Source organism: Pteropus medius, unplaced genomic scaffold (assembly GCF_902729225.1).
Source record: "Pteropus medius unplaced genomic scaffold, Ma_sr-lr_union100, whole genome shotgun sequence".
In the NCBI taxonomy this organism is placed as follows: Eukaryota; Metazoa; Chordata; class Mammalia; order Chiroptera; family Pteropodidae; genus Pteropus; species Pteropus medius.
Window position 1 is genome coordinate 4,976,094 of NW_024342469.1, and position 25,342 is coordinate 5,001,435.

The window sequence follows — 25,342 nt, forward strand, 5'->3', positions numbered from 1 at the left end:
ACCGGCATGACCTGAGCGAGAGGGGTGAGGACGGAGACCCGGCGGGCAGGGAGCGGGGAAAGGACCCGGTGGCAAGTCAGCCCCTGGACGCTGCGAAGGCGACGCGCTGGGTGATGCAGGCAAAGCGTTGAGCGCCGGTCGGAGTTGGGAGGAGGGACTGGGAGCTTAATAAGTAGCTTCTGGGCGGCGGCATCAGGCCGGGGCTCGATTCTGACGCTGCCCCTTCTCGGTAGCATGACTTTCAAGTTTCTTAACCACTCTGAACCTCACTTTTCTCGTTATTAAATGGGGGAGGTGGGCTTATAAACCCGCAGAGCGGGAGGCACAGGGAGCGCTTCGCACCTGCCGGCCCGCGCGGGCTGGGGACGGTCCAGTCCTCGCGCGGGGAGAGCAGGGACCCGGCAGGGGCCGCGGGCGGGGCGGCGCTGGCCACGCCCCGGGCCGAGGGCGGTGCTCCTGCCGGCCGCGCTCGGGGACGGCGCTGTCCGCCGCGCGCTGCCGGGGGAGCCGGAGGTACGGAGACCGCGCGGAGGGCTCGTGGGAGGGGTCTGCGCGGTGGGGAGGGGCGCTTCGAGAAGGAGAGGAGAGCGCTCGGTCGCTGCCCGGGCCACCTGTTCCGAGGGACATTCGAGTGCGCACCGACTGGGCGCGTCGGTCCCCGGCCGCCGCCCCCACCCCACTGCGCCCCGAAGTTGAGCGCGGCGGCTGGAGCAGGAGCCCCGGCCGCTCGCGGAGGCGCGCCCCGCCCGGCCCGGGGACCGCGGTGGGAGAGGGCAGTGGGGCCGAGGAGCCCGGGTCCCACTGCGGGCTCCGCCCGCCCGCCCTGCGCGGCGACACTGGGCGAGTAGCGCCGCGCTGTCTGGGGGCGCGGACTCGTCCCCGGAGGCTTGGCTTCGCCGCCGCGCTCGCCCCAGGCCCGGGAGGGAGCGGTGAGGAGCGGCCGGCTGGAGGGCCGGCTGCCGGGGCCGGAGATGCTGCGGCTTCAGACGCGCCGATGCGGGGAAGGGTCTTCCAGGTGGAGGGAACGGCCTGAGCGGGAGCGGGGAAGTCGGGAAGTCGGGCCTCTGCGCTCCTTCCCGGGATCCGGATCCGCAGACGACCCCCGCCTTCCCGCGTGCTTCTCTCCCTCCCGCTTCTCCGGATGGGAAAGGTTGGGGGAGGTGGGAGCTGCGGGGAGGTCCAGTCTGAGTCCACCCCTCTTCACTGCTAGGGGTGGAGTCTCCTCATCTGACCCCTGGGGTGGAAGTACCCACCATCTTAGCAGATTCAGCTGAGCCTCTGGCTCTAAAAGGGTTAAAAGCCATCTTCTCCCCCTGCCCCCACAACCGCCCCTCTCTAAGTAGAACACCTGTACTATCTCCCCCAAATATTGAGTGATTGCTCCATGCAGGCCTTTCGAAGTCACCGAAAGCCATTTATCCCGTCATTCATCAGAGACCCAGGAGCACCTGGCCCGGACCCACTGGCCCTCCTGTTCTCTCCTCCAGCTGCCCAAGGACCCCTTTGTCACCACCTCCCAAAGGAGGGGGGAAGACACCCTGCCCAGGGTGACATAGCAGAGGCTGGCTAGAACTACACCCCTCCAGGCCAGCACCTGCACGCTGCTGCCTTGCCTGAGCAGAGATCCCCAGACCGGGCCCCAATACAAAGGGAACAGCCAGGCGGGGTGGAGGTGGGATCTTGTGTTGTTCATTTTCCTCTTATGCCTCCCGTGCATGTCTCTGCTTGTCTGCTAGGACAGCTCAGTATTAGAGGACAAGCTCCGAAATGGCAATTCTTAAAAATACGTTTTGTTTTCTCGTACCGGCTGAAGCCCTCTAGCTGCCTAGGTTGCCGAGATCGTTCCCTGCGTGTGTGATGGCCCAGGGCCCCGGGTGCGGCAGGGTTGCTTACCGAAAACCTCAGGAGGTTGTGACCCACCAGGTCACCACGTTGGCCCCAGCCAGCCATTCCCAATCCACCCAGCCATGGGGGTCCCGGGCGCAGATGTCCAGGCACCCCGGTTGGCAGGACCCCCCCTCGCCCCAAGGTCTGAGCTGGGACCAGAGCGGAGTGAGTTGAGGTAACTGCCCCCAGATCTGTGGCCAGACTGGAAGAAAGGGCAGCTTGAGGTGTGGAAACAGCCTTTGCCCTCCCCGGCCTTCCCTGTCCCCAGCTGCTACCCTTCCTGGTTCTCCCTCCCTGAGGGTGGGGTGGTTAGCTACACCTTGGACCTGGCCACCCAAGCTCAGTCCCGCCGTGCTCTCTGGAATGCTCTCCCCCTAAGAGGGTCCTTCCCATGTGTGGCCACAACTTCGTAGTCTCCCTCCCTCTTCTGTCCTTGCCTGAAGCCCGGTGCCCAGCCTGGCACTTCGTGGGTGCTCACTAAATGTTGCTTGAAAGAAATAATGTGTGTGTGTGTTGGGGGGTGGGGGGAGATTCCATCTGAGCATCCCTTGGAGATAGATATCTATTGTCAAAATTTGCCTTTTTTGGCTAGACTTTTAAAACACCTGTCTGGAACTTGGTGACCGTCCCTTCCTCTCCTGTCTGCCTCTGTTTGCCTTCCCTCTGGACAGAGCCCAGTGGGTCCAGGAGCTTCCAGTGGAAGCGAGATTGGTCACAGGACTAGGAGAGCTCGTTTCCTTTCTGGGCTGGTGACCACATACCCTCCCCTGTGCACACACTCTTGTCTGCCAGGAGCAGACCCCAACAGAAGCACACAGCCTTCTGGATGTTACACCTGTGCAAAGTGGGTTCGGGGGAGCTGGGCAGAAGGGTGCAGGAGAGTGAAACAGGAAGTGGTCTTCTCATTCTGTGAACAGGCTTGATTTGAAACAGCAGAAGCCATTGTCCCAGATGTAAACACAGAGCCCAGAGAGGTCCCCCCAAACCTCCAGCTGTCTCTCAGCTTCATTTGTTCCCTCCTACCAGTCTCCAGGGTAACCCCCTGAGTTGGGGGCAGGCCACCATCAACTGAGCCCTGGCTAGGTGTCAGACACTTTGTTACCTGATCTTACGTAACCCTCTCAGCATCCCGTGTTGTTATTCCCATTTTATAGATGAGAAAACTGAGACTTAGAGTCAAGTACTTCGTCACGGTGAGATGCAAGCCCCTAGCCCAGCGTTGTCCCAGGTGAACTAGGCTGGGCCACAGGCAGACTCGTTTTACTTGGCAAAGGGTGTCTGAATGCCAGTGGTGCCTTGATTTCCTTAGGACTGTTGGGGCGATTAAGCGAGTTACTGCATGAAAACCACTTTGACCAGTGGCTGCGGACGGTAAGCCCTTAGGAAATATACACCACTGTTATCAGATCACGTAGATCCACACCCGACAGAAAGCTTTCAATAAATGGTGACTCAGCCACGTGTCTCCCTCCTCGCGGCGCGAGTTTGGGAAGGGGGTACTTGAGACTGGGGAGAACGTGGACTCTTGAAAACCTTTCTGGAGACAAGTTAGTGATCTGTGTCTAAAAGTTAAATTATATTTCCTCTGACTCAAGAGGCTTATTTCTAGGAAGGAGTCCTGTAGAAGTGGCGAACGATGTGCTCAAAAAAAGAAGTCAGGGCTGAGACGATGCTCATCGCAGTGTTATCTGTAAAAGCAGGAAGATGGAAACCACGTTTCCGGTAGTCAAGATGGGGAACAGGAGAAACGAAGGGCGCAACTGCCGTGTGACGAGATACAACGAAGCCCTGGAAATGAGGGTGCGGAGCTCTGTTTACTCCCATAATATGAAGGGCAGAGCATATATTTTCAAGCAGCTTTTTTCCAGGTGTCATTTACACACGTCGCACGCATACGGTCCGATGAATTTTAGGGAATGTGCTCGGTTATGCAACCACCTCTGCCGTCTGGTTTTGAGCCCAGGGGCCCAGCATATTTTTAAATGAAAAATAAAACAAGGTGTAAACAGCATGTGTAATAGGATCTCCTTTTGTGTGTCTCCTGTCCGAGGCCCTGTGTAAACACGGTTCCGTGTAAATGGAGCATCGGAAAGAACATACCCAAAAGCCGGCGGGGGTGGGGTGGGGGGTGGGGGGGGCCTCGGTGCCAAGGTTACGGGAAGACTGATCCTGCCGCGTGCCTCCCCCTCCAGTCTTCCGTGGCTCCACACTGTCTTCAAGATAAAGAGCAAAGCGGGAGGTGTCACGGCAGCGTGGTGACGGGAAACCCCCGTGCGCACGCGCACGCGTGCACACACACAACCTCTCTATTAAGCGCTGGCGGCCCAACCAGCTAAACGTTGGTGGACACGCATTGTGGAAATTCGTAGGCAGTACTCCAAGGTGTGAAGACAGAACAAAAATCGCCCATAACCCTTGCAGCCAGGAATAAAACCGAGACAGCATTTTCGGGGATTCTTGGCAAATGGCAACTCTTCTTAACCTATTGTGGTTAGGAGGTTGCTGGGCAGGGAACGGGTGGAGGGACATTTTGGGAAGAGCGAACGGCGTATTTCAGAAGCTTGGATTTCCCAGAACCTGGTGGCTTTGAGAGAGAGAGAAGAGCTGGTTTTCCTTTCAGGTTTTTACCATCGTTTTCAAAAGGCACCAAGTATCGGGATGGTTTTCCTTTATCCCCCATCCCATTTACGGTGTGCCCGCTGTGAGCCAGGCCCTCCCTAATTCAATGTCATATACGATCTCAGGCAGCGTGGGCAGCATTTCGCACAGCATCTACTTTCCCTGGCTTCCAATTCACTCCAAGGCCAAATTCAGCCCGGTCATTCCCAAGGTCTACCCACGGTCTAGGCGGTGGGCGAGGCTAAGGGTTCCCGTGAGTGCCGCTCACACGCCCACTCAGCGGGAAGGGAGCCGCAGCTCCTGCTGTGTGCCAGCGTGCACGGCGCTGAGGACCCGGCCCACAGCCCATGGTGGGAGCTGTGCCAAGATCCAGGTGACTTCCTGGAGGTGGCTGCTGAGCTCCTAGGTGGCGAGAGACTCACGGAGGAAGAGGGTCTGAGACTCGGGGGCAGACGTGCATGGGTGCAAATCCTGCCTCCCACATTGACTCGCCATGCAGCATGGGAAGGTCCCTGTCCTCTCTGCACCTTTTGTTTTCTCATTCGTAAAGGGAGGCCGTAGTGGTCGATGTGGAGACAGACGTCGTGGTGACGGTGCTTGGCCGGGCGCCTGACGCGGTTTGCTCTTGGCTGATGGCGAGCTCTTCCTCTGGATTATGGTTAGGAAGTTCCCGAGCAGTGGAGGTAGGTGGGAGGGATATTTTGGGAAGAGGAAAGCATGTTGCAGAAACCTGGAATTCCCAGAGCTTGGTGACGAGCAGCAAGGCAGAGGTCAGCGTGGCCCGTCTGGAAGTTCTGGGCCCGGAGAGGGGCAGGGCTGAGGGCGAGTGCCCACAAAGCCTCGGCATCGTGGGATGTGGGGGCCTCCAGGGGGCCGAAGCAGGAAGCCGGGGAGGAGGCTGGGGTTGATGGCTCCCCAGACACAGACAGACGGAGGGAACTGAGCTGCGCTGTGGCTGAGGGCTGATGGCGGGGAGGGACGGGGGAAATCCATTCAAAGAGAGGTTCCCTCCCTAATCGCTGCCCTACGTCTCTCTAGGTTATCGCCATGGCCTCTTAACTGCTTTCTTGTCACCGCAAGTCCCCTGTAGTTTAGTCTCAAAAAGCAGCCAGATCTTAAAGATCTCTTTAAGATGTAAGTCACACAATAGCCCTTTCTTTCTCAAAACCTTCCAGTGGTCCTCAAGGGCCCCCCATGGCTCGGTCTCCCCATGATCTCTCTGACCTTTGTTCCTGGTACCCTCCTGCCCTGCCTTGCTTACTCTGCTGTCCCATCAGCACCTCGGGTGCCCAGCCCCAGCCTTTGCACTCACCAGTTTCCCGCCCTGGACACCTTCCCACAGGTAGCCCTCCGATTTGCCCAGTTTTTCGGAGCGGTCATCCCGGACCGCTCTGCGGAAAGTTAACACCTTCAGCCCCCGTCCTCCCAGCGCAGTTTCCCTGTTGCATTTTCCTCTGTCCCACATTTCACCACCTGATATATTTCTTGTTAATTTTCTCCCACTAGAATGTCGGCTCCACAAAGCCAAAGACTCGGTCTTCTTTGTTCACTGCTGTGTGTGTTTCAAGCCCTCGGAGTGGGTCCTGGCTCACAGTAGGTGCTCACGCATTTGTCGAATGAATGATCAAGGTTCTGGGAGTGATGCCAAGGGCTTGACTGGTTTCTTTCCAAGATGACTTTGTATCGGATGGAGCAAGGACTCTCTTATCCGTGAATTGCCATCCCTCTGGCCCCATTCTCTGTGTGTGCTCTTAGCCTGGCACCCATGGGCACGTGGCCCTGAGAAGTAGTGATGACTGCTTCTGATGGAATGTACGGAACCGGTGCCAAGAGGGACCAGATTCAGAAGGTCTTTCTAGAAGAGTCCTTAGACATTATCTTTTCTAAGTTCTCTTTTTTACAGATGAAGATATTTAGGCTCAGAATTGGGGGCGGGGAGGGGGGCGGGTCATACTCCAAGGTCACAGAGCAAGTGTGTAGAGGACAGAAACCAGGCCCCTTGCTCAGGCAGTATCCAGGTAGCAAAGACTGTTACCAGTAAGAATACCCAGGATTGGCAGTGCTCTGTGTGTGTGTTTAGAGGCGGGAGATGGCCCGTTTCGTTGGCCCATTTGTCTGTTCATGTGACTACGTGGGGTGGCACTCTCTCTCTTGCTGCCAATTATTTTTAATCTTTAATATAATAAAAAAAAGAGAATTTTCTTCCCAGTAGTGTGAACTCAGGACCCGTAAATCCAGTCAGAATTTCTAGATGCCTGTTCCGTGGGCATTTCATTTGCCAGGCATGATTTTATCTGATGAAGAATTTCCCCGGCTACGTGTACCTCGATAATCTCTGGGTACAGCTAGTGACCAGTCCAGAAGGCTCGTCCACACTCAGCCTTAATAGTTTACTAGCCAGGCAGCCTTGGGAAGGCTGGGAAGGTCACCTTTCCTCTCTTGGGACTGATGAATACTCATAAAATGAAGAGTCAAAGGCACGTGACATTTTTTACCCTCAGATGGTGAGGCAGGACAAATCAATTACACTTTCTAACAGTTGTAATCTGAATGGCTCGTAGTTTACAGTTTGTAAATGGCACTGGTCAGTTACCACATTTGATTCTGGCTTCGGGGGCAGTTTAGGGGTCATTTACTCATTCATTCAAAAAAATAAGTCTGTGCTGGGGTCTGTGCTGGCCACGTGGGATTTGACAAGGAGTAAAAACAACCTTGGTCCCCGACAGCTGACATTATTTTCCATGGTATCAGCGTGTCATTGTGTATTTAATCAGTCCTTCAGAAAAGGCTCTGGGCGTTGTTTCCAATTGTGTGCACTTTGCAAACAAATTTGTGACCTGTACAAATGTCATTTACCTGTAAAATAAGGTCACATGGTGGGATTGTCGGGTGACTTTGTAACTTTGATAGATGGGGTTCGCTTGCCCTCACCCCTGGAGTGGTACTATGTGCATGCCAACCAGCAGTGTGTTGGGTGGACTGTTCTCTCACCTCCACATCAGAAGAATGTATCAAAGTCCTGGCTTTTTGCCAATCTGACAGGTGAGAGATGCTATCTGTTCGGATTTGCATTTTTCTTACGAAATCCTGCCTGCATGTTTCAGGGTCATTTTGTGCGTGTGTGGGAACTGTTATCGCCCGTTTTCTTCTGGGGTGTTGGTCTTTTTCACTTTGTTTTCTGGGAGCTCTTTATAGGTTCGGAGAATCAGACCTTTGTGATCAAGGGGCACAAAAGTTACCCCAAGCTGTCCCTTCTGTTTTGACTTTCTTGCTGGTGTTTTTGGGGGAAGGACACGGGGAGGTTTGTTTTTTTCATAGAGTTAAGTTTGTTCATGTTTTCTTCGATGGCTTCTGGATTTCATAGATAATTCAGAAAACTTTCCCACCTCCGAAGTTATAAAGAAATTCACCCGTGTTTTGTTCTAAATTTTTATGAGTTTTATTATTTTACGTTGGGAGTTGATCCTGGTGCCCTTTCTGAGGTATACACTCAGCTTGTTCTTTTCCCTCCCACCTTCTCCAGTTGCCTGACATCTGTATTAAATGATGCATTTGCTTTACTGATTGAAGATACTCTTTTTGTGGAATATGCAAGTAGCATATTCCTTCTGCAATTCCTTTTGTTTTGTTGGCCCGTTTGTCTGTTCGTGTGACTACATTGTTTCAATTATCGAAACTTTATAGGGTGTTTTAATATCTAAACGTCCAGTCCCTCCTCATTTGTTCCTCTTCTCAGAGTTTTTCTGCAAGTTCATGCTTATTTTTCTATGTGAACTTTAGAATCAATTCGTTGAATTCCAAAATCACGTGCCATGTATAAATTGGCTTAGAGAAAATGGACATGGTTATGAAGCTGAGTCTTTTATCCAAAAACATAGCATGTCTTTCCATTTGTCCAAGTTTATTGTGTTCTTTGGGGACTTTAAATGTTTGCTCAAATAGCTTTTGAGCATCGTTTGTTAAGTTTAACCCTAAGTATTATGGTGGTGGTTGTAATATGTGGGGTCTTCTTTTCTATTATATTTTCTGCTTCTGACTGCTTGTTTGTATTTAAGTACGTGTGCCTGCGTGTGTCCTGCCGCTTATCAATATTCTTTTATTATTTGTAGTTTTTCAGTAGTTTCTCTTGACTTGTCCAGATGTGCAATAGTATCTTACGAAAATAGCAATAGTTTTAACTATTTCTATTTAGTTTTTGTACCTTTCATTTCTTTCTCTTGTCAGAGTGCCTCGATGAATACCTCCAGTACTAGTGATGATGGTGGGGGTGGGGGTGGGGGTGGAGGGGGCACCTTTGTCTTTTTCCTGTCTTCAAAGGAATTTCCCCAAGCTGAGTGCTCATACTGATATGAAGCTGGTTCCTGTCTTTGGTAATAATATATAATAATTTTATGTAATAATAATAATTTGTTAAGGAAGTGTCCATTGATGGCTAATTTATCCAGAAATAGTATTGGAAATTTTGTCAAATGTTTTTTTAGCATCTCTTGGGATGACTGTGATTTTTTTCTCCTTAGATCTATAAATATGATAAATAATATTATTGATTTCCTAATATCAAATCATCCTACCATTCTGGGAATAAACCCCACTTAGTTTTGGTGATGTATTCTTTTAATGTGCTGCTGAATTCCATTTGCTTATGTTTTATTTAGGATTTTTACAATAATATTCATAAATGGCATTGATCAGTAGGGTGTCTTATGCAGTCTTTTTCAGGTTTTCATATCTGTTATACTTTTAAAGTTTTTTTAAAGTTTTCTCTCTTATATTTTACTATTGAACACTTTAAAAAGCACTGGGATTTTCTGTGATATGTTCCCTAGAATTTTTTTCTAAAAATATCTTGCTGTGGTGCTTTTGTTTCTTACTGCTCTTTTATAATTTGATTTCTTATGTGAAAGTTGGCCTGTCTAGGCAATCTATCTCTTCCAGGAACAGTCTCGATTTATTATATTTGTCTAGAAATTTTTTTCAGGTTTTAAATTTTACTTGCAAAATACTATCTTTTGATTTAAATTTTTTTCTCTCTGCTTCTTTGGTTACCTTCCCATTTGGCATTTCTTAGTTTACAACTGGGTGTTTTCTCCCCAATTCCCCACTCTCTTTTTTTCTTGATTAGGTTAATGGTAATTTATATATTTTATTAAAATTTTTCCCAAAGAACCAGCTTTTTGCCGTATTTTCCAGTTCTACTGCTTATCTGTCTCCTAATTTATTTCTGTTTTAATCTTTATTCTTTCCTTATTGTATTTATCTCACGGTTCTTTTCTAATGTTTTTACTCTGGTGCTTTATGTATTTTTATCCGTTCTATTGTAATTGTTATATGTATTGGAGGCTATATGTTTTTTTCTGATTATTGCTGCAGGTATATCCTACAAATTTGGATTAATGGTATTTTGATTATGGTCATTTTTCAGAAATTCTACAAATTCAGTTTGTATTTCCCTTTTGACTCAAGAATTCTCCAAGAGAGGTTTTTTTTTTTTAAATTTCCAGACTTTTAAATTAATTTCTAGTCATTCTGCCTTAGGAACATAAATGTCTGTATTTTTTGTTTTCGAATGTTGTTGAGGTTTTCAATTTTCACGAATGTTCTATCAGCTCTTGAAAAGAAAGTATGTTATCTATTATTAGCATAGAGAGTTTGATATATTGCAGTACCTTACTGATTATTTTATTTAGATCTTCTGAATTTGTATTTATATTTGATCTACTTAATGTTTCTTAGGCTGAGAAAGGTGAATTAAAATCTCTTATTAGTGTGTTCCAATCTATTTATACTAGCCTCCCGGTAATTTCTTCTTTCTGAAAATTACTGTAGTGTTATTTGGTGCCTTGCGAATTATACCATTTAGCATTGTTAATGGCCCTTGTGTAGTTTATTTAGTGATGTTCAGCTTGAATTTCCATTGTCTAATGTTCGCATTATGGCTTTGTTTCTGTTTGTATTTGCGTTTATACCTTTGCTCGTCTTTCGCTTCTAGCCATTCTAAATCACTTTGTTGGATGTGTGGCTCTTGGAAACACGATAGACTTGGTTTTGCTTGGGATCTAAACAAAAAAAATTTTTTTTAAGGTCAGTGAGTTAAACTTGGTTATATTTATTGACGTGGCAGGTGTCTGATCTTTGTCTGTCATATGTATGTACATATATGTGTCTTTGTGCATGTGGGAGGGCTCTATTCTTTACTATTTCACTGTGTGGTCTGTTTTCTTCACCTTTTTTTAACTGCAGTCCTTCTGATATTTAGGACAGCTGTTGGTTTTGTTCTAGTGGTTACATTTATATTTATATCTCTATGTAATAGTCCTACTTCCTTCTTTCTTTGAACAGTATCTATTGTTTCTCTTCTATGAACAATAAATTTAACTCGTTTCCTCTTTCTCCCTGCTCCCCTTTCTCTTGTCACGGCTCCATTTTAGCTGATACTGTATCGACAGATTCTAAGGCTTTTTTCTTTTTTCGTGCTAATGCCTCTGGAAGCTCTCAGTCAGGTGGTGTTCATGACAGTGGACATTGCCTTCCCGTGCAATGACATGAAAACCTGAAGAAGAGGTGTCTAGGAAGAAAATTCGGGAGACAGTCACACTGGATGGTACAGGGGATGATACTGTATGGAAAAGGCAGGTTACGATGGCATTGAGTTGAGGTTATTCCGAAGAATTGGAGTTTAACGGTGACAAAGTTTCAGGAACACCTTACCTAATTTATTTTACTCTTTTTCTTCTTATGTAGGCATAGGAGTGCTAGGCGATTTAGAAATCTGACTAAACAATTCTTTTGAAATAAAAATTCTATATAATTAAAAAGCAATGTGATATCGTTTAATTGGCAGCTTTTAAAAATTTTTACCAGTGCTTAACAATTCATCTTATTAGAGTCAGTAAAATAGGGTAGTATTATCCTTCTTATCGATCACCTGTGTACTTTAAATATGCCTAAACTTATACTATTTGATATTTTAGCTTTTATCCCTAGCGATTAAAGATGAGGCAACCACTAAGCTAGTTCCGATTTCCACCTCCTTTCCAACTTTTTCCCCTACCGACTTTTGTTATTCGTATCATTTTTGCATTATCTGACTATATGACATGCCATTTTACTCTGCGATCCTTATTTCATTTTTCAATCTGTGGTTAAATATATCCAGACCTCACCGAAGTTATTCAACCATTTGGTTGGTCGAAGCTTATTCCTCAGCTCTCCTCTTAGGAACAATAATGCCTAAGTCCTTATACTTCAAAACAATTGGCGTGTGACCTTTATATTCACGGATTAATATATATAGCTCACACTTTCTGTCCTTGGCGATCACGGAAGTATCGTTTCAGTATCTTCCATCCCTAGATTTAGCTGCTGAGAAATCTGATGCCAGCCTGATTCTCTTCCTTCGTGGGTAGCTTCATCTTTTTGTGTAGTTGCCAGAGATTTATTTTTGTATCTCTGAAGTCCATTCACGTTACTAGAACATATCCTGGGATTTACCTTTCTGGGTCACTGTTCTCTAATACATGGCGTACGTTTGCAATTCATGAAATCATGTCTTCCCCATTTCAGAAAAGTTTTCCTGAGTTATCATTTGAAATATTTATCCTGTTGGATCGTTTTACTTTTCTTCTTTAGAAACTCCAGCTATACATTTGTTGGATCTCCTTTACGTGTCTTCCCTGTTTTTCTTCTTGAATTCTTTGATTTCCTTCATCATTTCTGTTTGATTCTGTTCACTTTTCTCATTTTTAATCTCCATTATCTTTTATTATACTTTGTTTGGAGTCTCTTCTCCCTTATATTTCTTCTAGTTTGGTCTTCACTTCTGAAATGTCTCTGTCTTTTTTTTTTTTTTCCAAGCCCTTTCCTGAGATCCGTCAGTTCTGGCATGTCATGCTCACGCCTCGTCATCACATCGTCTAACCCATTTCTCTTCCAGTTCTTGTATTTCTGCTCTTTGGTCTTTCTTCAAGCTACAATGACTTTCTCAAGTGGTTTTTGGTTTTTGTTTTTTGTTTGTTTTGTTTTGTTTTAAATTCATGCTGGGATTTTGGATTCGAATTTTTCTTTCTCTGGGGACCATATCTGTATAGTGAGTTGTCTACATACATCCGGGAACGTTGGTGTTCCTTTTTGTTTCCTTCTTGTAGCATCTGTGTGTTTACTCCTGTAATAAAATTTGTTTCTGTATTTGAATTGGTCGAATCTTCCCGGACCCGTCATTAACAGGAGGTTTTGGTCCAAATGGGGAGAGGCCAGGGTAGTTCTCTAGGTTTCTCTGATGAAAAGCTCCCTTCTCTGCCACTAATTGGCTCTGTGACCTCTTGTTCCTTTTAAATATGGCCCTTCTCTGGATTCACTTCTCTTTTGCCTCTGAGAATCCAACCTGGTTCAAGAGGCAACCTGCCTCCAGCTGTGAGCCCCCCACCCCTTTAATTCAGATGGGCCCCCCCTGCACCCTGTTCCTGTCCATCCCACTGCCGCAGCTGCTTTGGGCCACACTTACATGTGACTTGGAGTTTATGGGTTTTTCTTGCCCCTAGTTTGCCTAAAGCTATAGCTTGTGGTTTCTTTCGTCTTTCCACTGTTGCTTGGTAGAAGAGGTAAGATTCTGAACCAAGAATCTGCCTTATTCCTTATTACTGCCTTATTCTTACTGGAAAAAGAAGTCTTCGCCTCTCGAATTTTTCTGTTTGTAATATTCCCCAGGGGACAAGACACTGCCTGCTCGATTTCTGGCTCTGGGGTTTTGGGGAGGAATATTTTGTAACCTCTGCTCTGAATACAGCCATTTTTTACAAGGATCATCACCTTCTAATAACTGTCACTCTTACTTCTTGAGTAGAAATAATATATTTGTTTATGCCCTGAAAGATTGGTGGGGGTTGGACAGCGGGCCCTTCAAGCAGGGTTTCAAAGCTCTAGATATTGATTTTTCACACCAAGAAGAGTCTGAGTTCTAAGACCAAAGAGCCCACTCCCTTCAATTTTATGGACGAAGAAGCTATGATGCAGGTACAGGCCCGAGGTCACAGAGCCAATTAGTGGCAGGTTCAGAAGCTGTCAGGAAGGACCTGGGGTTGAATCCTATATGCCATGCCATTTCCTGGCCTGGCAACCTCCGTTCCCAGGTACCTTTAGCTTCTACGAGCTTTGGGTATCTGCTCAGATGCTGACTTTTCGAGGAAGTTGATTAGCATCTGCCCTGTGGCCCCATGGTGAGAGCCTGTGGCTCATCCTGCTCTCCTCCCCATTGTGCAGAAGGAATCTGAGGCCCTGAAAAGGAAGGTGACTTGCCTGAGGCCACATAGCAAGTCAGGGGCCAGATCAGGTAGACCTGGAAGCACACACGAGCCCCTAGCTGTGGCCCTGTGGACAAGTCACTGAACTTTGCAGAAAGTTACGTCGGGGAGCAGGGGCTAGGATCAGCTGAAATAACACCTGGCCCCTCACTGGAGGTCAGGCTGAAGTAAGATGACACACTGACCCCACCCGTCACTAGACCAGGGCCTCCTGACCCTGTCAGATGGTTTCTCACTGCGCAGAAGAATGCAGTGGACTCCGCTGCCTCCTCCCTCCCCCACTGTCTCCAGCCCCAAATATCTCTGGACGTAATGGATCCAGCTGTCCTCTTCCTGGCAGGGGCGCTGGTGCCGCTTGGGGGTGAGATTTGTTTCCCTGGGGTGGGGGGGAGAAGCACCGTTCCCTAGGGAAAATCGTCCCTGCCCAGAGGGAGGCCCCCACCAAGGTCACACCCCCCACCCTAAGGACAGCCGTGTGCAGTGTGGGGACAGGCACGCGTGCTCCTTTGGAATGGACATCTCCGAAGGCTGTGCCGGCCCCCGGGCTCCCGTGGGGCTGATGGAGGCCTCTGATGGGACTTCCTCACCGTCTCCCTCCGTCAGGTCCTGCATCTCTCACCCTCAAGGGACCCGGGCACTCCCCAGACCCTGCACATGGCTCTCCCAAGTCACAGCCCGCTTTCTGGGATGGGCCCGTGACTGGGGCCCTGAAGGGCACTCTGGGTAATATGACCGAGAGTGATGGGAGTCGTGGGTGGCCACTCGTGCTGATGGCCAGGGAACGCCTCTCTGCAGAGGGGACCTTGAAGCCAAGACTCCAGGACATCTGTGCACAGAGGGCGAGGCGGCAAACCTCAGGCTCGAGTCAGATCCTAGGTTCTAACCATGACTCCATTTCAACCCGTTTCGTGACTCTTGGGACACTCCTGCCCCAAGCCTCAGTGTCCTCATCTGTGACTTGAGAACAGAGCCTTCTTCTTCACAAGGTGGCTCTGAGGCTCCACAACAGACATAGAAGCTGGAAGTGAAGGTTCGGTGAGTTGCATAGTGGCACCAAGATACATCCTATCCTGACCCCCAGACCTACGCCCGTGACCTCATTTGGAAAAAGGATCTTTGTCGATGTTATTAAGTTAAAGATCTTGAAATAAGGAAACGATCTTGGATTACCCGGGCAGGCCATGTGTTCGATGACAAGTCTCATAAGAGACAGAGGAGGGGAAGGCATGGACACGTATAGGAGGACAGGTGAAGAGGGAGGCAGAGATTGGACGAATGTGGCCACAAGCCCAGGAGCCTAGAGCCACTGGAAGCTGGAAGAGGCAATGAACAGATTCTCCCCTAGAGCCCGGGAGGGAGCGGGCCCAGCCGGCACTTTGACTTTAGGCTTCTGCTCTCCAGAGCTGTGAGAAAAGAGGCATCTGTCTTAAGCTCCAAAGTTTCAGCCGCAGGAAACGAATACAGGAAGCTGTTCAGAGTCAGGTCCCTTCCTATCTGCTCGGTTTTCTGGGTCAAGACTTCTGAGATGTCTGTCCTCCGTATCACCTCTGGGAAGACCTCTAGGGATGGGATGGGTGGGGAGCTCCCTGAGCTACCCCCGGCCAGAGGCTGAGGTTCCTGAGCTGCCTCCCCCCTCTGCGGCTCTTGGACCTTGGCTGAGTCCCTTTCTCTCTTTGGGCCTCTGTGTCCCATCGAAACATTGGAATCTCTAAGGGCCCAGCTCTGGCGTTCTGGGGACCACTCTGTTAGCACCCAGCATGGCGGTGGGGTCCAGGGTGGACCGGGTCTGACCATCTCTGTGACTGTTTTGTTTGGGTTGGTCAGCCAGCGCTGGGCTGAGCTGGGCTGGACGCGGGAGCCCAGAGAGGGTCAGAGGTGGAGCACCCCCACGGCAGGGGCAGAAGTCGGTACTGTCCACGAAGGGGTGGCCGACGCCAGGTCGGGGAGCCTTTTTTAGGCACTAGAACCTGGTCCCCTGATGCCAGTGCTCCCGAGGTGGGACCTGAAGAGGCCAAGGCCAGCAAAGGTCTGGTCAGGTCCTGGCCCTCTGTCCCCACCAGCCGTGAGCTTCTCACTCTCACTTCCTGCCTGAGATGGGTCCTGGGGGGTCCTGACAGTGGGGAGCCACAGAGGGCTTAGGGCAGGGATGTGACCACAGTTAACGTGCTCACTGGAAATGCCTTCCCAGGGCTGGAAGTGGGAGGCTGGGAGGTAGGAGGTAGGAGGAGACGGCCGCTGAGATGTGCCAGGCTTGTCTGACAAGGGCCAGGACTTGGGCCCAGCAGCAAGGCCCCTCCAGGGGGCCAGGAGCATGCTTTGGGCCTGAGGTCACATGCATATTGGGCTGTGGCCAACTTGGCCCCGTATGCAGTTTCTATTCCTGGGTCTTGGGCTCCGACACCAAATACGGTGTTGCTTGCGTCTGGCACCCTCATCTGTGGCAGGCGTGGCTCAAGTGGTACATCCTGGCTCCCCAACGGGTCCAGACCTGCCCCCCACCCACACCGCGGCAGAGCCAGATCATCCCAGCGCCACCGAGAGCCTCACTCCATCCAATTATCTGTCCATGCCCCCGTGTGGTTCACATTGGGTTAAAAATACTCAGGACCAGAATATCCTCTTTCCCCAAGGCGGGGAACACAAGGTTCTTGGTTCACACCAGGGTTCTGCCACCTGGGACTGGCTGGGGCATCATGGACAGCTCACCCAGCCTCTTACCCCCAATGTCCTCACTCATTTGGTCACTCATCCATTCGCTGACTCCCTGACTCGGTCACTCCTTCATTCGGTCCCATGTCCCTCACTCATTCACTCGCATACACAGTCACGCGCTCACTCCCTCAGCGTTTACGGACCAGACATGAAGAAGCAGGCACAATTCTACGTGCTGAACAAAACATGCAAAACACAACAATATACCTGTTCCCATAGGGTCACGTTGCAATAAGTATAAACAAGTACAAAAATGTACAATATATTAGAATAAGAACAGGGGTGAACGGACTCAAGCAGGAGGCTGTGGAGTAGTAAGGGGGGAGTTGAAATGTTAGGGGCACCTAACGACGGCCCCACGAGAAGATGGTTTTTGAATGAAGGCGAGGGGGAGGCGAGGGAACCTCCGTGGAACGTGTTCCAAGCGGGTGCCACAGCAGGGGCGAAGGCCCTGGAGTGCCAGCTTGCGGGGGAGGGGTTGGAGAAAGTGTGAGGCGGTCAGGGGCGGCCAGGGCAGATGATGGCGAGAGAAGTGGGGCATGAGGTCAGGGGTCGGGGGACACGTAGGACCCGGCTGACCTTCCCCATCAGGTGGCCAGAGCAGAGGCATGATGTGGCCTGACTTGCGTTTTCAGTGTCCCTCTGGCCGCCGAGTGAGTCACTGAGTGAGCGAATGAATGAGAGAATGAGTCGGTTTCCTGTGTGCCTACCATGGGCCAGGCACTGAGCTGGGCACTGGGGAGCGGAGGCGTGCAGGCCCCCATGGCACCTATGGAGGTCCATCTGGTCCTCCATCAAGTGCCACCTCCCCTGGGAAGCCACCTTTTCCTGATTCTGCCGGCCTCCGCTCCATTTCAGCTGTCATCTACTATATCCTCCTTGTCTCTTTTCAAAGGGTCTCCTCCTGGCAGGCTGAGTGTTCCCCCAGGGCAGGGTTGCACCTAACTCCTCCCTTCTGCCAAATATGTTCCCTGAGGGGCTGAGGGAGTGAACTGAACAGTGAACCAATGAGCCCCAGGCCTTGGACTGCGCCCGCCCCACCTCGCTGTGTCTCACTATTCTTTGCAGATGGATTTGCAGGCTCTGCGAGCATGTGGAAGGGCCGCGGCCGCGTTCGCCTTGCCAGAGAAGGTTGGCTGATGCTCCAGGGTGTGTCTGCAGGAGGCCTGCCACGTTGCCGAGATCCCCACCTCGCTGCCATGGGCTGCCCAGGCTGGTCAGTTCTAACCCTTGATGTCGCTGAAGTTCCCTACCCTTGGCCCTGGGGGAGGTCCAGGCCCGATTGGTCAAGTCCCAGGCTCTTGGCACCGCTCTCAGGCCATGAGACCCATCTGTCCCGGGGGAGGGGTTGTCCCCGGCTCCCCTCAGCCCCTAGGCTGTGCCCAGTCCCTCCACCCCTTTCTGCTCAGGATTCCTGGCCTCTAAAGTAGAAATGACACAACCGCCCCCTGGGGTTGCTGAGGGCCATAGCGGGTGTGGAGCTGGCACTGTGCCCTGAGGAAGCGGTGGCCAGGATTCTGTGACCAGTAAGGAGTCCAGGCCAGTGTACGCAGAGTCCCTCAAGCCCCAGGCACATTCCCACATTGGCTGCACCATCTCTACCGGGCAGGGGTGAGAGTGCGGACTCGGGTCAGGTGGCCTGAGCTCAGACCACTGCTTTGCCACTTGCCCACCATGGGACTCTGCATAAGTTACCAGAGTGCTCTGTGCCTCAGTTTCCTCACCTGTAAAGTGGGGGGTGATGACTGCCATTTATAAGGTTTAATGAGTTAATATGTGTGAAATGCTCAGAGGGTCGCCTGGTGCGTGCATGGTAGACAGTCAACATATATTGAGTGAATGAATGAATGAATGAATAAATACAACCCTTTAGTGGGCTCCAGTGTTCCTGTCTTTCAGGTGGGAAGATCGAGGCTCAGAGAGCTAAGTGACTTGCTCCAGGTCTCACAGGTGGTTGAAGCAGACTGGGGGTCCCGTGCGTCCTAGGCATTCCCACAGTCCCACCCTTGGGAATGAGTCCCAAGCCTATCTTGTTCCTCCCAGCCATCTGCAGGGCACCCAGGAATGTTCCTGGCTGCTGGCCACATAAACACCACCAGCAGGGAGCGAGGGTCCCAGGGCTGCAGTAATAGCCAAGGTCACAGAATAGAGCACAACCTCTTTTCTCCTCCAGACCTGTGTCTAGTTGAAGCACAGCCCAGGGAAGGGAATGGACAAGCCCAGGGGCTCAGGAGACCCTGGCGTTTCTGAGCCAAGGGCTCCGGGACCCAGCAAGCATCCTCACGTGCCTAGGGTTCACCTGTCCTGCATGTGAGCGAGCTTGCGTGCCAGTGCCCAGGCCCACCAGAGCCCCAGGACTCCTGCTGAAAGTCCCCAAAGCTGCCTGGCCGTCTGCCCTCTGGGCCTCACTCCAGGCCTGGATTATGGAACCGAACAGAGCTGAGGGGTACGTATGCTGGGTCTCAAATCATAGGCTGCCAGCCCGGTGTGCCGAAGGGGACAGACCTGGCCAGGAAGAGAGGCTTGTGGGCCCCGTGACAAAGGCACTGCTTCTGACAACCCCTGCACGTGCCAGATCCTGTCCTGGACCCCTGACGGCCACACATTGTAGGGGGCACTGACCCAGTCCTTGGGGAGCTCACAGGTGTGTCACAGAGCGTGAAAAAGACCTGCCCAGACCTCGGTCCATGGCCCACTGCTCCCGTTTTCCAGGTGAGGAAGGAGATGGAGCTCTGAGCAGCTGGCAGCCGTGGGCTCCAGAAGCGAGCATTGGAGTTGGCTGTGGCTGCTGTTTGTAGGAAGTGTTTTTCTTGGGTCGAAGATGCCAGCAGCCTGCCCAAATGTGGTGCTATCTCTTACAGACCAGCCGGTTCCTGCTGGAGGCTCCGGGTGTCATCCGGGGAGACCATGTCCAGGCCTCATGACTGCCTGCTGTGGCTGCTCCGGGGTGCCCCAAGCCAGCGGGGCTGCACCCTGTTCATCATCAGCTTCAAGTTCATGTTTTTGGTTTCCATCGTGATCTACTGGCACATTGTGGGGGAGCCCAAGGGCCAAGGACAGCTCTCTAACCTGCCTGTCGACGTTCCCTGCCCCCACTTGATGCCTCCAACACCACCCTCCAGCGCCCCCTCTCCGGGCAACATCTTCTTCCTGGAGACCTCAGACCGGACCAACCCCAACTTCCTGTTCATGTGCTCAGTGGAGTCGGCCGCTAGGGCCCACCCTGAGTCGCGGGTGATGGTCCTGATGAAGGGGCTGCTGGGCAGCAACGCCTCGCTGCCCCGGCACCTGGGCCTGTCGCTGATGGGCTGCTTCCCCAACGTGCAGATGCGCCCGCTGGACCTGGGGGAGCTGTTTCGGGACACGCCCCTGGCAGCCTGGTACGCGGCGGCGCGGCGGCGGTGGGAGCCCTACCTGCTGCCGGTGCTCTCTGATGCCTCCAGGCTGGCGCTCATGTGGAAGTTCGGCGGCATCTACCTGGACACGGACTTCATCGTCCTCAAGGACCTGAGGAACCTGAGCAACGCGCTGGGCATCCAGTCCCGCTACGTCCTCAACGGGGCCTTCCTGGCCTTCAAGCGCCGCCACGCGTTCATAGCGCTGTGCATGCGTGACTTTGTGGCCCACTACAACGGCTGGATCTGGGGCCACCAGGGCCCGCAGCTGCTCACACGCGTCTTCAAGAAGTGGTGCTCCATCCGCAGCCTGAGCGAGAGCCACGCCTGTCACGGCGTCACCACCCTGCCCCCCGAGGCCTTCTACCCCATCCCCTGGCAGAACTGGAAGAAGTACTTCGAGGATGTCAGCCCTGAGGAGCTGCCGCGGCTGTTCAACGCCACCTACGCCGTCCACGTGTGGAACAAGAAGAGCCAGGGCACGCGCTTCAAGGCCACGTCCAGAGCGCTGCTGGCCCAGCTCCATGCCCGCTACTGCCCCACGACGCACGAGGCCATGAAGATGTACTTGTGAGGGGGCTGCCAGGTCATCCCCCCAGCCCCGCATCCTGATGGAGAAGGACTCTTGGCCGTCTGCCCTGGGGAGGCAAGATGGGAGGGCCCGGAATCGGGGCTGGCGTGGGGGAGGGCAGGGAAGCTGGCAGGGAGCTGGCGGCCCAAGAGGTTAAGTTATTGGAGGAAGCGTTAAGGGCCCTGGGATTCGCTCTCTTCAAGTCAGGAGGAGGTAGGAGGAACACCACTTAGGCCAGTGCACTGTCTCAAGGTAGAGGTGACAAGTGGTGGGGGAAGCCCCCAACCCTCCTCCTCCTGCTCCCACCCCCACTAGAGTCAGCGGGAGTGAGCAGGGCGAGCATCCTGGGTCTGCTGGAAGGTGGGAGCATCCTCCAGGCATGATGGAAGATGGCTAACTGGGACCAAAGTGCCCATGATGGGAGCATGGGGAAGCCCAGGAAAGGGGAGAGGAGGCTGTCGGTGGGAGAGCTGCCTGTAAACTCAGCCTCAGGAGCCTGGGGCAGGGCTTCGCTCTTTTCTGGCTTTGATTTCTCTTTCAGAGGGGCTGAGGCCGGTAGACCTGGCCTGGGGAGCATTCCGGGAGAGGCCCCGTCTGTCCGCCGTATCCTTTCTTCTTTGCAGAGATGTTGCCCGGGTGACATGTGCCAGCTGTTCACTCTAGGGGCTTGGGGACGTGGAGTTCTTTTGGCTCGGGGTAAAGCATTTTAAAGGAAACCCCCTCTCCCTACCCTGCTCATAATAAACACAGGAAAATAATAAATATAACAAAGGTGACTCACTGACATTCAGTGCTTTGTGGTTGATAAAAGACATTCACTTGCTCGGCCTTCTCCAGCCCCGTTCTGCAGATGGGGAAGAGTTGGGGCTGGAGGTTGTGGCAACTTTCCTGAGTATCTAACCTGCCTGGATCAGAAGGGCTGGGTCAGAGGAACAGCTGCTCTCCTGGTGGTGGGGGGAGGCCCTATCTGGTTGGTGTTAAGGAAGCCGCCTCAGAGCCCAGCCCTGCAGCCGGGCTGCAGAAGCCCTTTCCTACAGAACTGGGGGTGCTGCCAGGAACTCTGGGGCTCGGCAGGCTGCTCTTTGCCAGCTGAGGGGGGAGGTGTTTAGAGGCCTCTGGATTCTGCCTGCAAATGGTCTTAGGCAGCCTGGTAAGGAGGTGAGCTCCCTGGCCCTAGGGGTATTCAAGAGCAGGTGATGTTTTCGATGCAAACAATGAGTTATGTCGGTTATTTCTCCAACCACAGTATCATTCCACCTATCTTAAATTTCTTTTAGAATGAGCAGGTTTTACTTTAATAATACAATTATATATATAATATATATATATATAAAACATATATATATATTATATATCTAACTATATATACTTAAGCAAGTGAGATGACCTCTGAGGGTCAAGCATTGTTTAATTAGTCATTTGGCTATGGTATAGTGAGTGTCTACTATGTGTCAGCATACAGAGATGAAACAGACACATGTCACTCCCTCACCCTAAACTCTTCTATGGCTCCCTGTTGCCTAGGGAAAAAGCCTAACTGCTGGGCCCAGCATTCAAGGCCCTCCGTGACCTGGCCCCATCTCCCTCTCCAGTCCTCAGTGTTGCTGTCCGTCCACACTGAGCTGCATATCCTTGACTCCCCTCCTCACCCTAATGCCCATTGTTGATACTCCATGCCTTTGCCGTTGCTTGCGATGCCCTTCCCAACCATCTTCACCAACAGACTCCTCCTGCTCCTTCCTGTAGGGCCACCGTCCTCTAGGGAGCCTTCCCCGATTGCCCCTCCTCCAGCCCCAAGCTCCCAGCCATCCTCTATGACTGCTGGCTTCTTAGCCTGTCCTCCCAAACATCTTGAAGAGCAGGGCCATGTCGAGTCCCTCTCAGGGTCCTTCCTGGGGTTGGGCTCCGGCTCCCGGTAGGGAGTCATCCATGTAGTTTTGCTGGGGCCCCTAGAAGTTCCTGTCAGTCCATGCAGAGCCGAGGGCCCAGAGGCACCAGTTCTGGACCCCTGCTCCCCAGGGAGCATCAGATCCTTGGTTCCCCGGCTACTCTGACACCTTGTAACTCTGTCAGGCCAGGCCAGGCCAGAGCAGCTGCAGCCAGCTCTGCAGCAGTGCAGGCTGCCCAGATGTCTGCAGACCTGCCTTCTTAGAGGACCCGGTCCTGGAAAGCGGTCCAGGAGGCAGCCGTGGCCCCAGACTCTCACCTCACGCCAGGCAGGGCCAGGAATGGAGGAACGCTCAGATTTTCCTGGCATCCCTGTCTCTGAGAAAGTGGGCATGGGGCACAGAGGTTTGGGGTTGATTTTTCCTCTTCCACAGTCCAGCAAGAACCCTCCAGCCATCAGCTTGGACGGTGGAGGGAGGAGGCTGTACCTTGCTGAGCCAGCCTCACTGCAGCTGTAAACCAGTCAGGATCCAGCTGGCCAGAAATAACGTCAGCTCCTGGAGAAAAGAGGCTGAGAGGATGGGTGTGGCCTAGAGAGAAAGGCTGACTCATCTTCAGGCCATAATGCAGGAAGGTGACCTCTGCTGCCCCGACCCCAGCCTCCACCCACCCCAGTGCTGTGTCCTTGCACCTCCTCTGGGCTAGGAAGAACCGTTCCCAATGCCCAGGGCAGGGGAGCCCAAAGATGCCCTTTCTTCGCCTCCCGGCCTCCATGCCCTAGCCAGAGCTGAGCCTGTGCCTTTTTTGCAAAGAAGAGATGGATGGTACCCATCTCCTGGTGTGGTGGTAACGATAAATGAGCCAGTACGACACCTGGCATAGGGCGCATTATTGCAACACACCTGCACTTTCTACATGGGGAGATCGAGGCTCGGCAAGTAGGCGGCAGTACTGGGATTTGAACCTGAGGCCTGAGCTCAGGGCAGGAAGAAGACTGGCTGGGGGAGCTGGAGAGGACGCCTCTTTACCTCCCTAAGCAACGACCATAGACCAGAGCCCAGAGTCCTCCCGGGGACCCCTCAGCCCGAGCCTGATTCCAGAGAGACCCTGTGCTTTGTTCTGTCCCATCCTGAGGCCTGGCAGCCTCAGGCTGCCCCTCCTTGGAGTAGGGGCTGGAACTGGAGTTCTCGGAAATAAGGGAGGGGCAGGCTCCGATGGAAGCCTGCTCTGGGGAGAGTAATCAGATCCCAGGAACTCTGAGGTTGGTTTCTGGCTGTGTGCTTTCAGACGTGTTTGGGAACTGGGGAAGAAGAAGAGGACCCATCTCTGCTGGAGAGATGGCCCAGCAGGGGCCTGAGGCAGGAGTACTGTCAATTATTTCGTGAACCTTCCTGCTGGCCAAGCACAGGTGAGCAGGAAAGCGTCTTTCTCAGTAGCTCTGGGGTAGGGGGATAATTCCTCTTGCTGCTATATCAATATTCAACTCCTTGTTTAAATATTAAATTGGAATGTCCTCCCTCTGAGTGCCTGCAGAGACCCAGGATGAGTGAGTAACTTAGGGCTATGTTCCTGGAAGTCGGGTTTCACGGTTCACTTGTTCCTAAATCTGCTTGTCCGAACGTGGGCCAGCCAGAGCAAGGCATGCTGGGAATTCTGCTCTGAGGCCAGGGGTCAGGACTAGACACGGCTTCGGGACCTGACAACTGCCCATGGATTCAGGTGTGATCTGGGCTGCCTTGGGGGGGCAGGGGAAAGCATCTTCTCCTTGGGCAGGGGACAGCAACAGGAAGTTACCATGGTGGTGGGTGAGCCTGCTTGGGGGGGAGAGGAGCACCCCAAAAAGGAACACGTTCCTTGCAGTCATAGTCCACCACCCACAAAAACCAGAACCCAGCCCCAGTTCCTGCCAGCTTCCAAGGAAAGAAAGCATAGAGGAGGCCTCTGGCTCTAGAAACAACTCGGGTCTTGAAACAACGAGCACGTTATTATCCCAGATAATACATTGGCTAATTCTCCGAGAAAGCTGCTGTAAAGACTCCAAAATAGAGCCACTTAAATAAGGTAGAAGATTGTTTCTCTCTCACATCCCAGCCCCAAGATGAGTGCTCCAAGACCCATGGGACCACTCTGCCGGCCCCGAGATGGGGGCTTCCAGAGGGCTCCAGCCTCGGGCACTGTCTTTAAGGGGATAACCCAGAAGTTGCACACCTTACTTCTGCTCATATCCCGTTGCCTAGACTTGGTCACATGGCCACGCTCAGGATGCTGGGAAGTGTAGTCTACACCTAGGGGGCTAAATGTCCAACTAAAACTCAATATGTTCTATCGGTAAGTGGATGATAGGAAGAATGGACACTAGCGGACAGTCGACAGTGTCTGCCACACGTAACAAGGAGTCTGGTGAAAGGGTGCCTCGTGCGTTGCTTAGTTCAGCAGCTCATTAACATCTTCGTATCTTCAAGGATCCAGCCTATTGACTTTTGGGTTTGTTCCCTCATGATCTCAAGATGGCTGCCTCTGCTCCGAGCATCACACCTCTATGCAACAAGACAAAAACGAAAATATTCCTCCCTTGTGTCTATGAAAACTTTTTCAGAGGCTTCTCTCTCCAATTGACTTCCCCTGACTCTCGTCGGCCAGAATAGCATCATATTCCTACTCCAATTATTAGCAAAGGGAGTGGAATGACCAAGCCCAGCTTAGCCTAATCGAGATTCACCTCCAGGGGTTGGGAAGAGCGCCACTTCCTCTACAGCACAAGGTCACCTGAGGGCTGAAGAAAATCAGGGTCTCTTAGCAAAAAAGAAGGGGTATAGGAATGACCGCGGGTAAGGACCCTCTACAGTAACTGGCACTTTCTGCTCACCTGCTCTGCCCCGTGCCCAGTGGTAGCCTCTTTCCTGCACGTGATTTCATTCGCCCTTGTGAAGAAGACACCATAGCAAGAGACCGAAGCTCAGCGAAGTTAGGTGACT

General features: G+C 52.0%; 1 protein-coding gene across 6 annotated transcripts; it reads left to right on the forward strand.

The window, feature by feature from the left end:
• The first annotated feature begins 429 nt into the window (after positions 1-429).
• A4GALT (alpha 1,4-galactosyltransferase (P1PK blood group)) lies at positions 430-20,761 on the forward strand. Of its 6 annotated transcripts, XM_039863276.1 has the most exons (5): positions 430-513; positions 17,583-17,730; positions 18,807-18,960; positions 19,090-19,226; positions 19,376-20,761. In XM_039863276.1, the coding sequence occupies exon 5, from the start codon at positions 19,422-19,424 to the stop codon at positions 20,481-20,483; it is 1,062 nt and encodes a 353-aa protein (XP_039719210.1). In that variant the 5' UTR covers positions 430-513; positions 17,583-17,730; positions 18,807-18,960; positions 19,090-19,226; positions 19,376-19,421; the 3' UTR covers positions 20,484-20,761. The 6 variants fall into 6 exon arrangements, 5 of the variants coding, with proteins under 5 accessions (XP_039719210.1, XP_039719209.1, XP_039719208.1 ...); XR_005652910.1 differs by lacking the exons at positions 19,090-19,226; positions 19,376-20,761 and adding an exon at positions 19,227-19,367; XM_039863275.1 differs by lacking the exon at positions 19,090-19,226 and having other exon boundaries at positions 18,688-18,960.
• The last annotated feature ends 4,581 nt before the right edge of the window (positions 20,762-25,342 follow it).

Bases quoted from the DNA above. Each gene is read 5' to 3' on its own strand.
- A4GALT (XM_039863275.1), top strand. From the start codon at position 18,938: ATGGAACCGAACAGAGCTGAGGG. The intron at 18,961-19,375 runs GTACGTATGCTG...TATCTCTTACAG, and splicing joins GAACCGAACAGAGCTGAGGG to ACCAGCCGGTTCCTGCTGGA.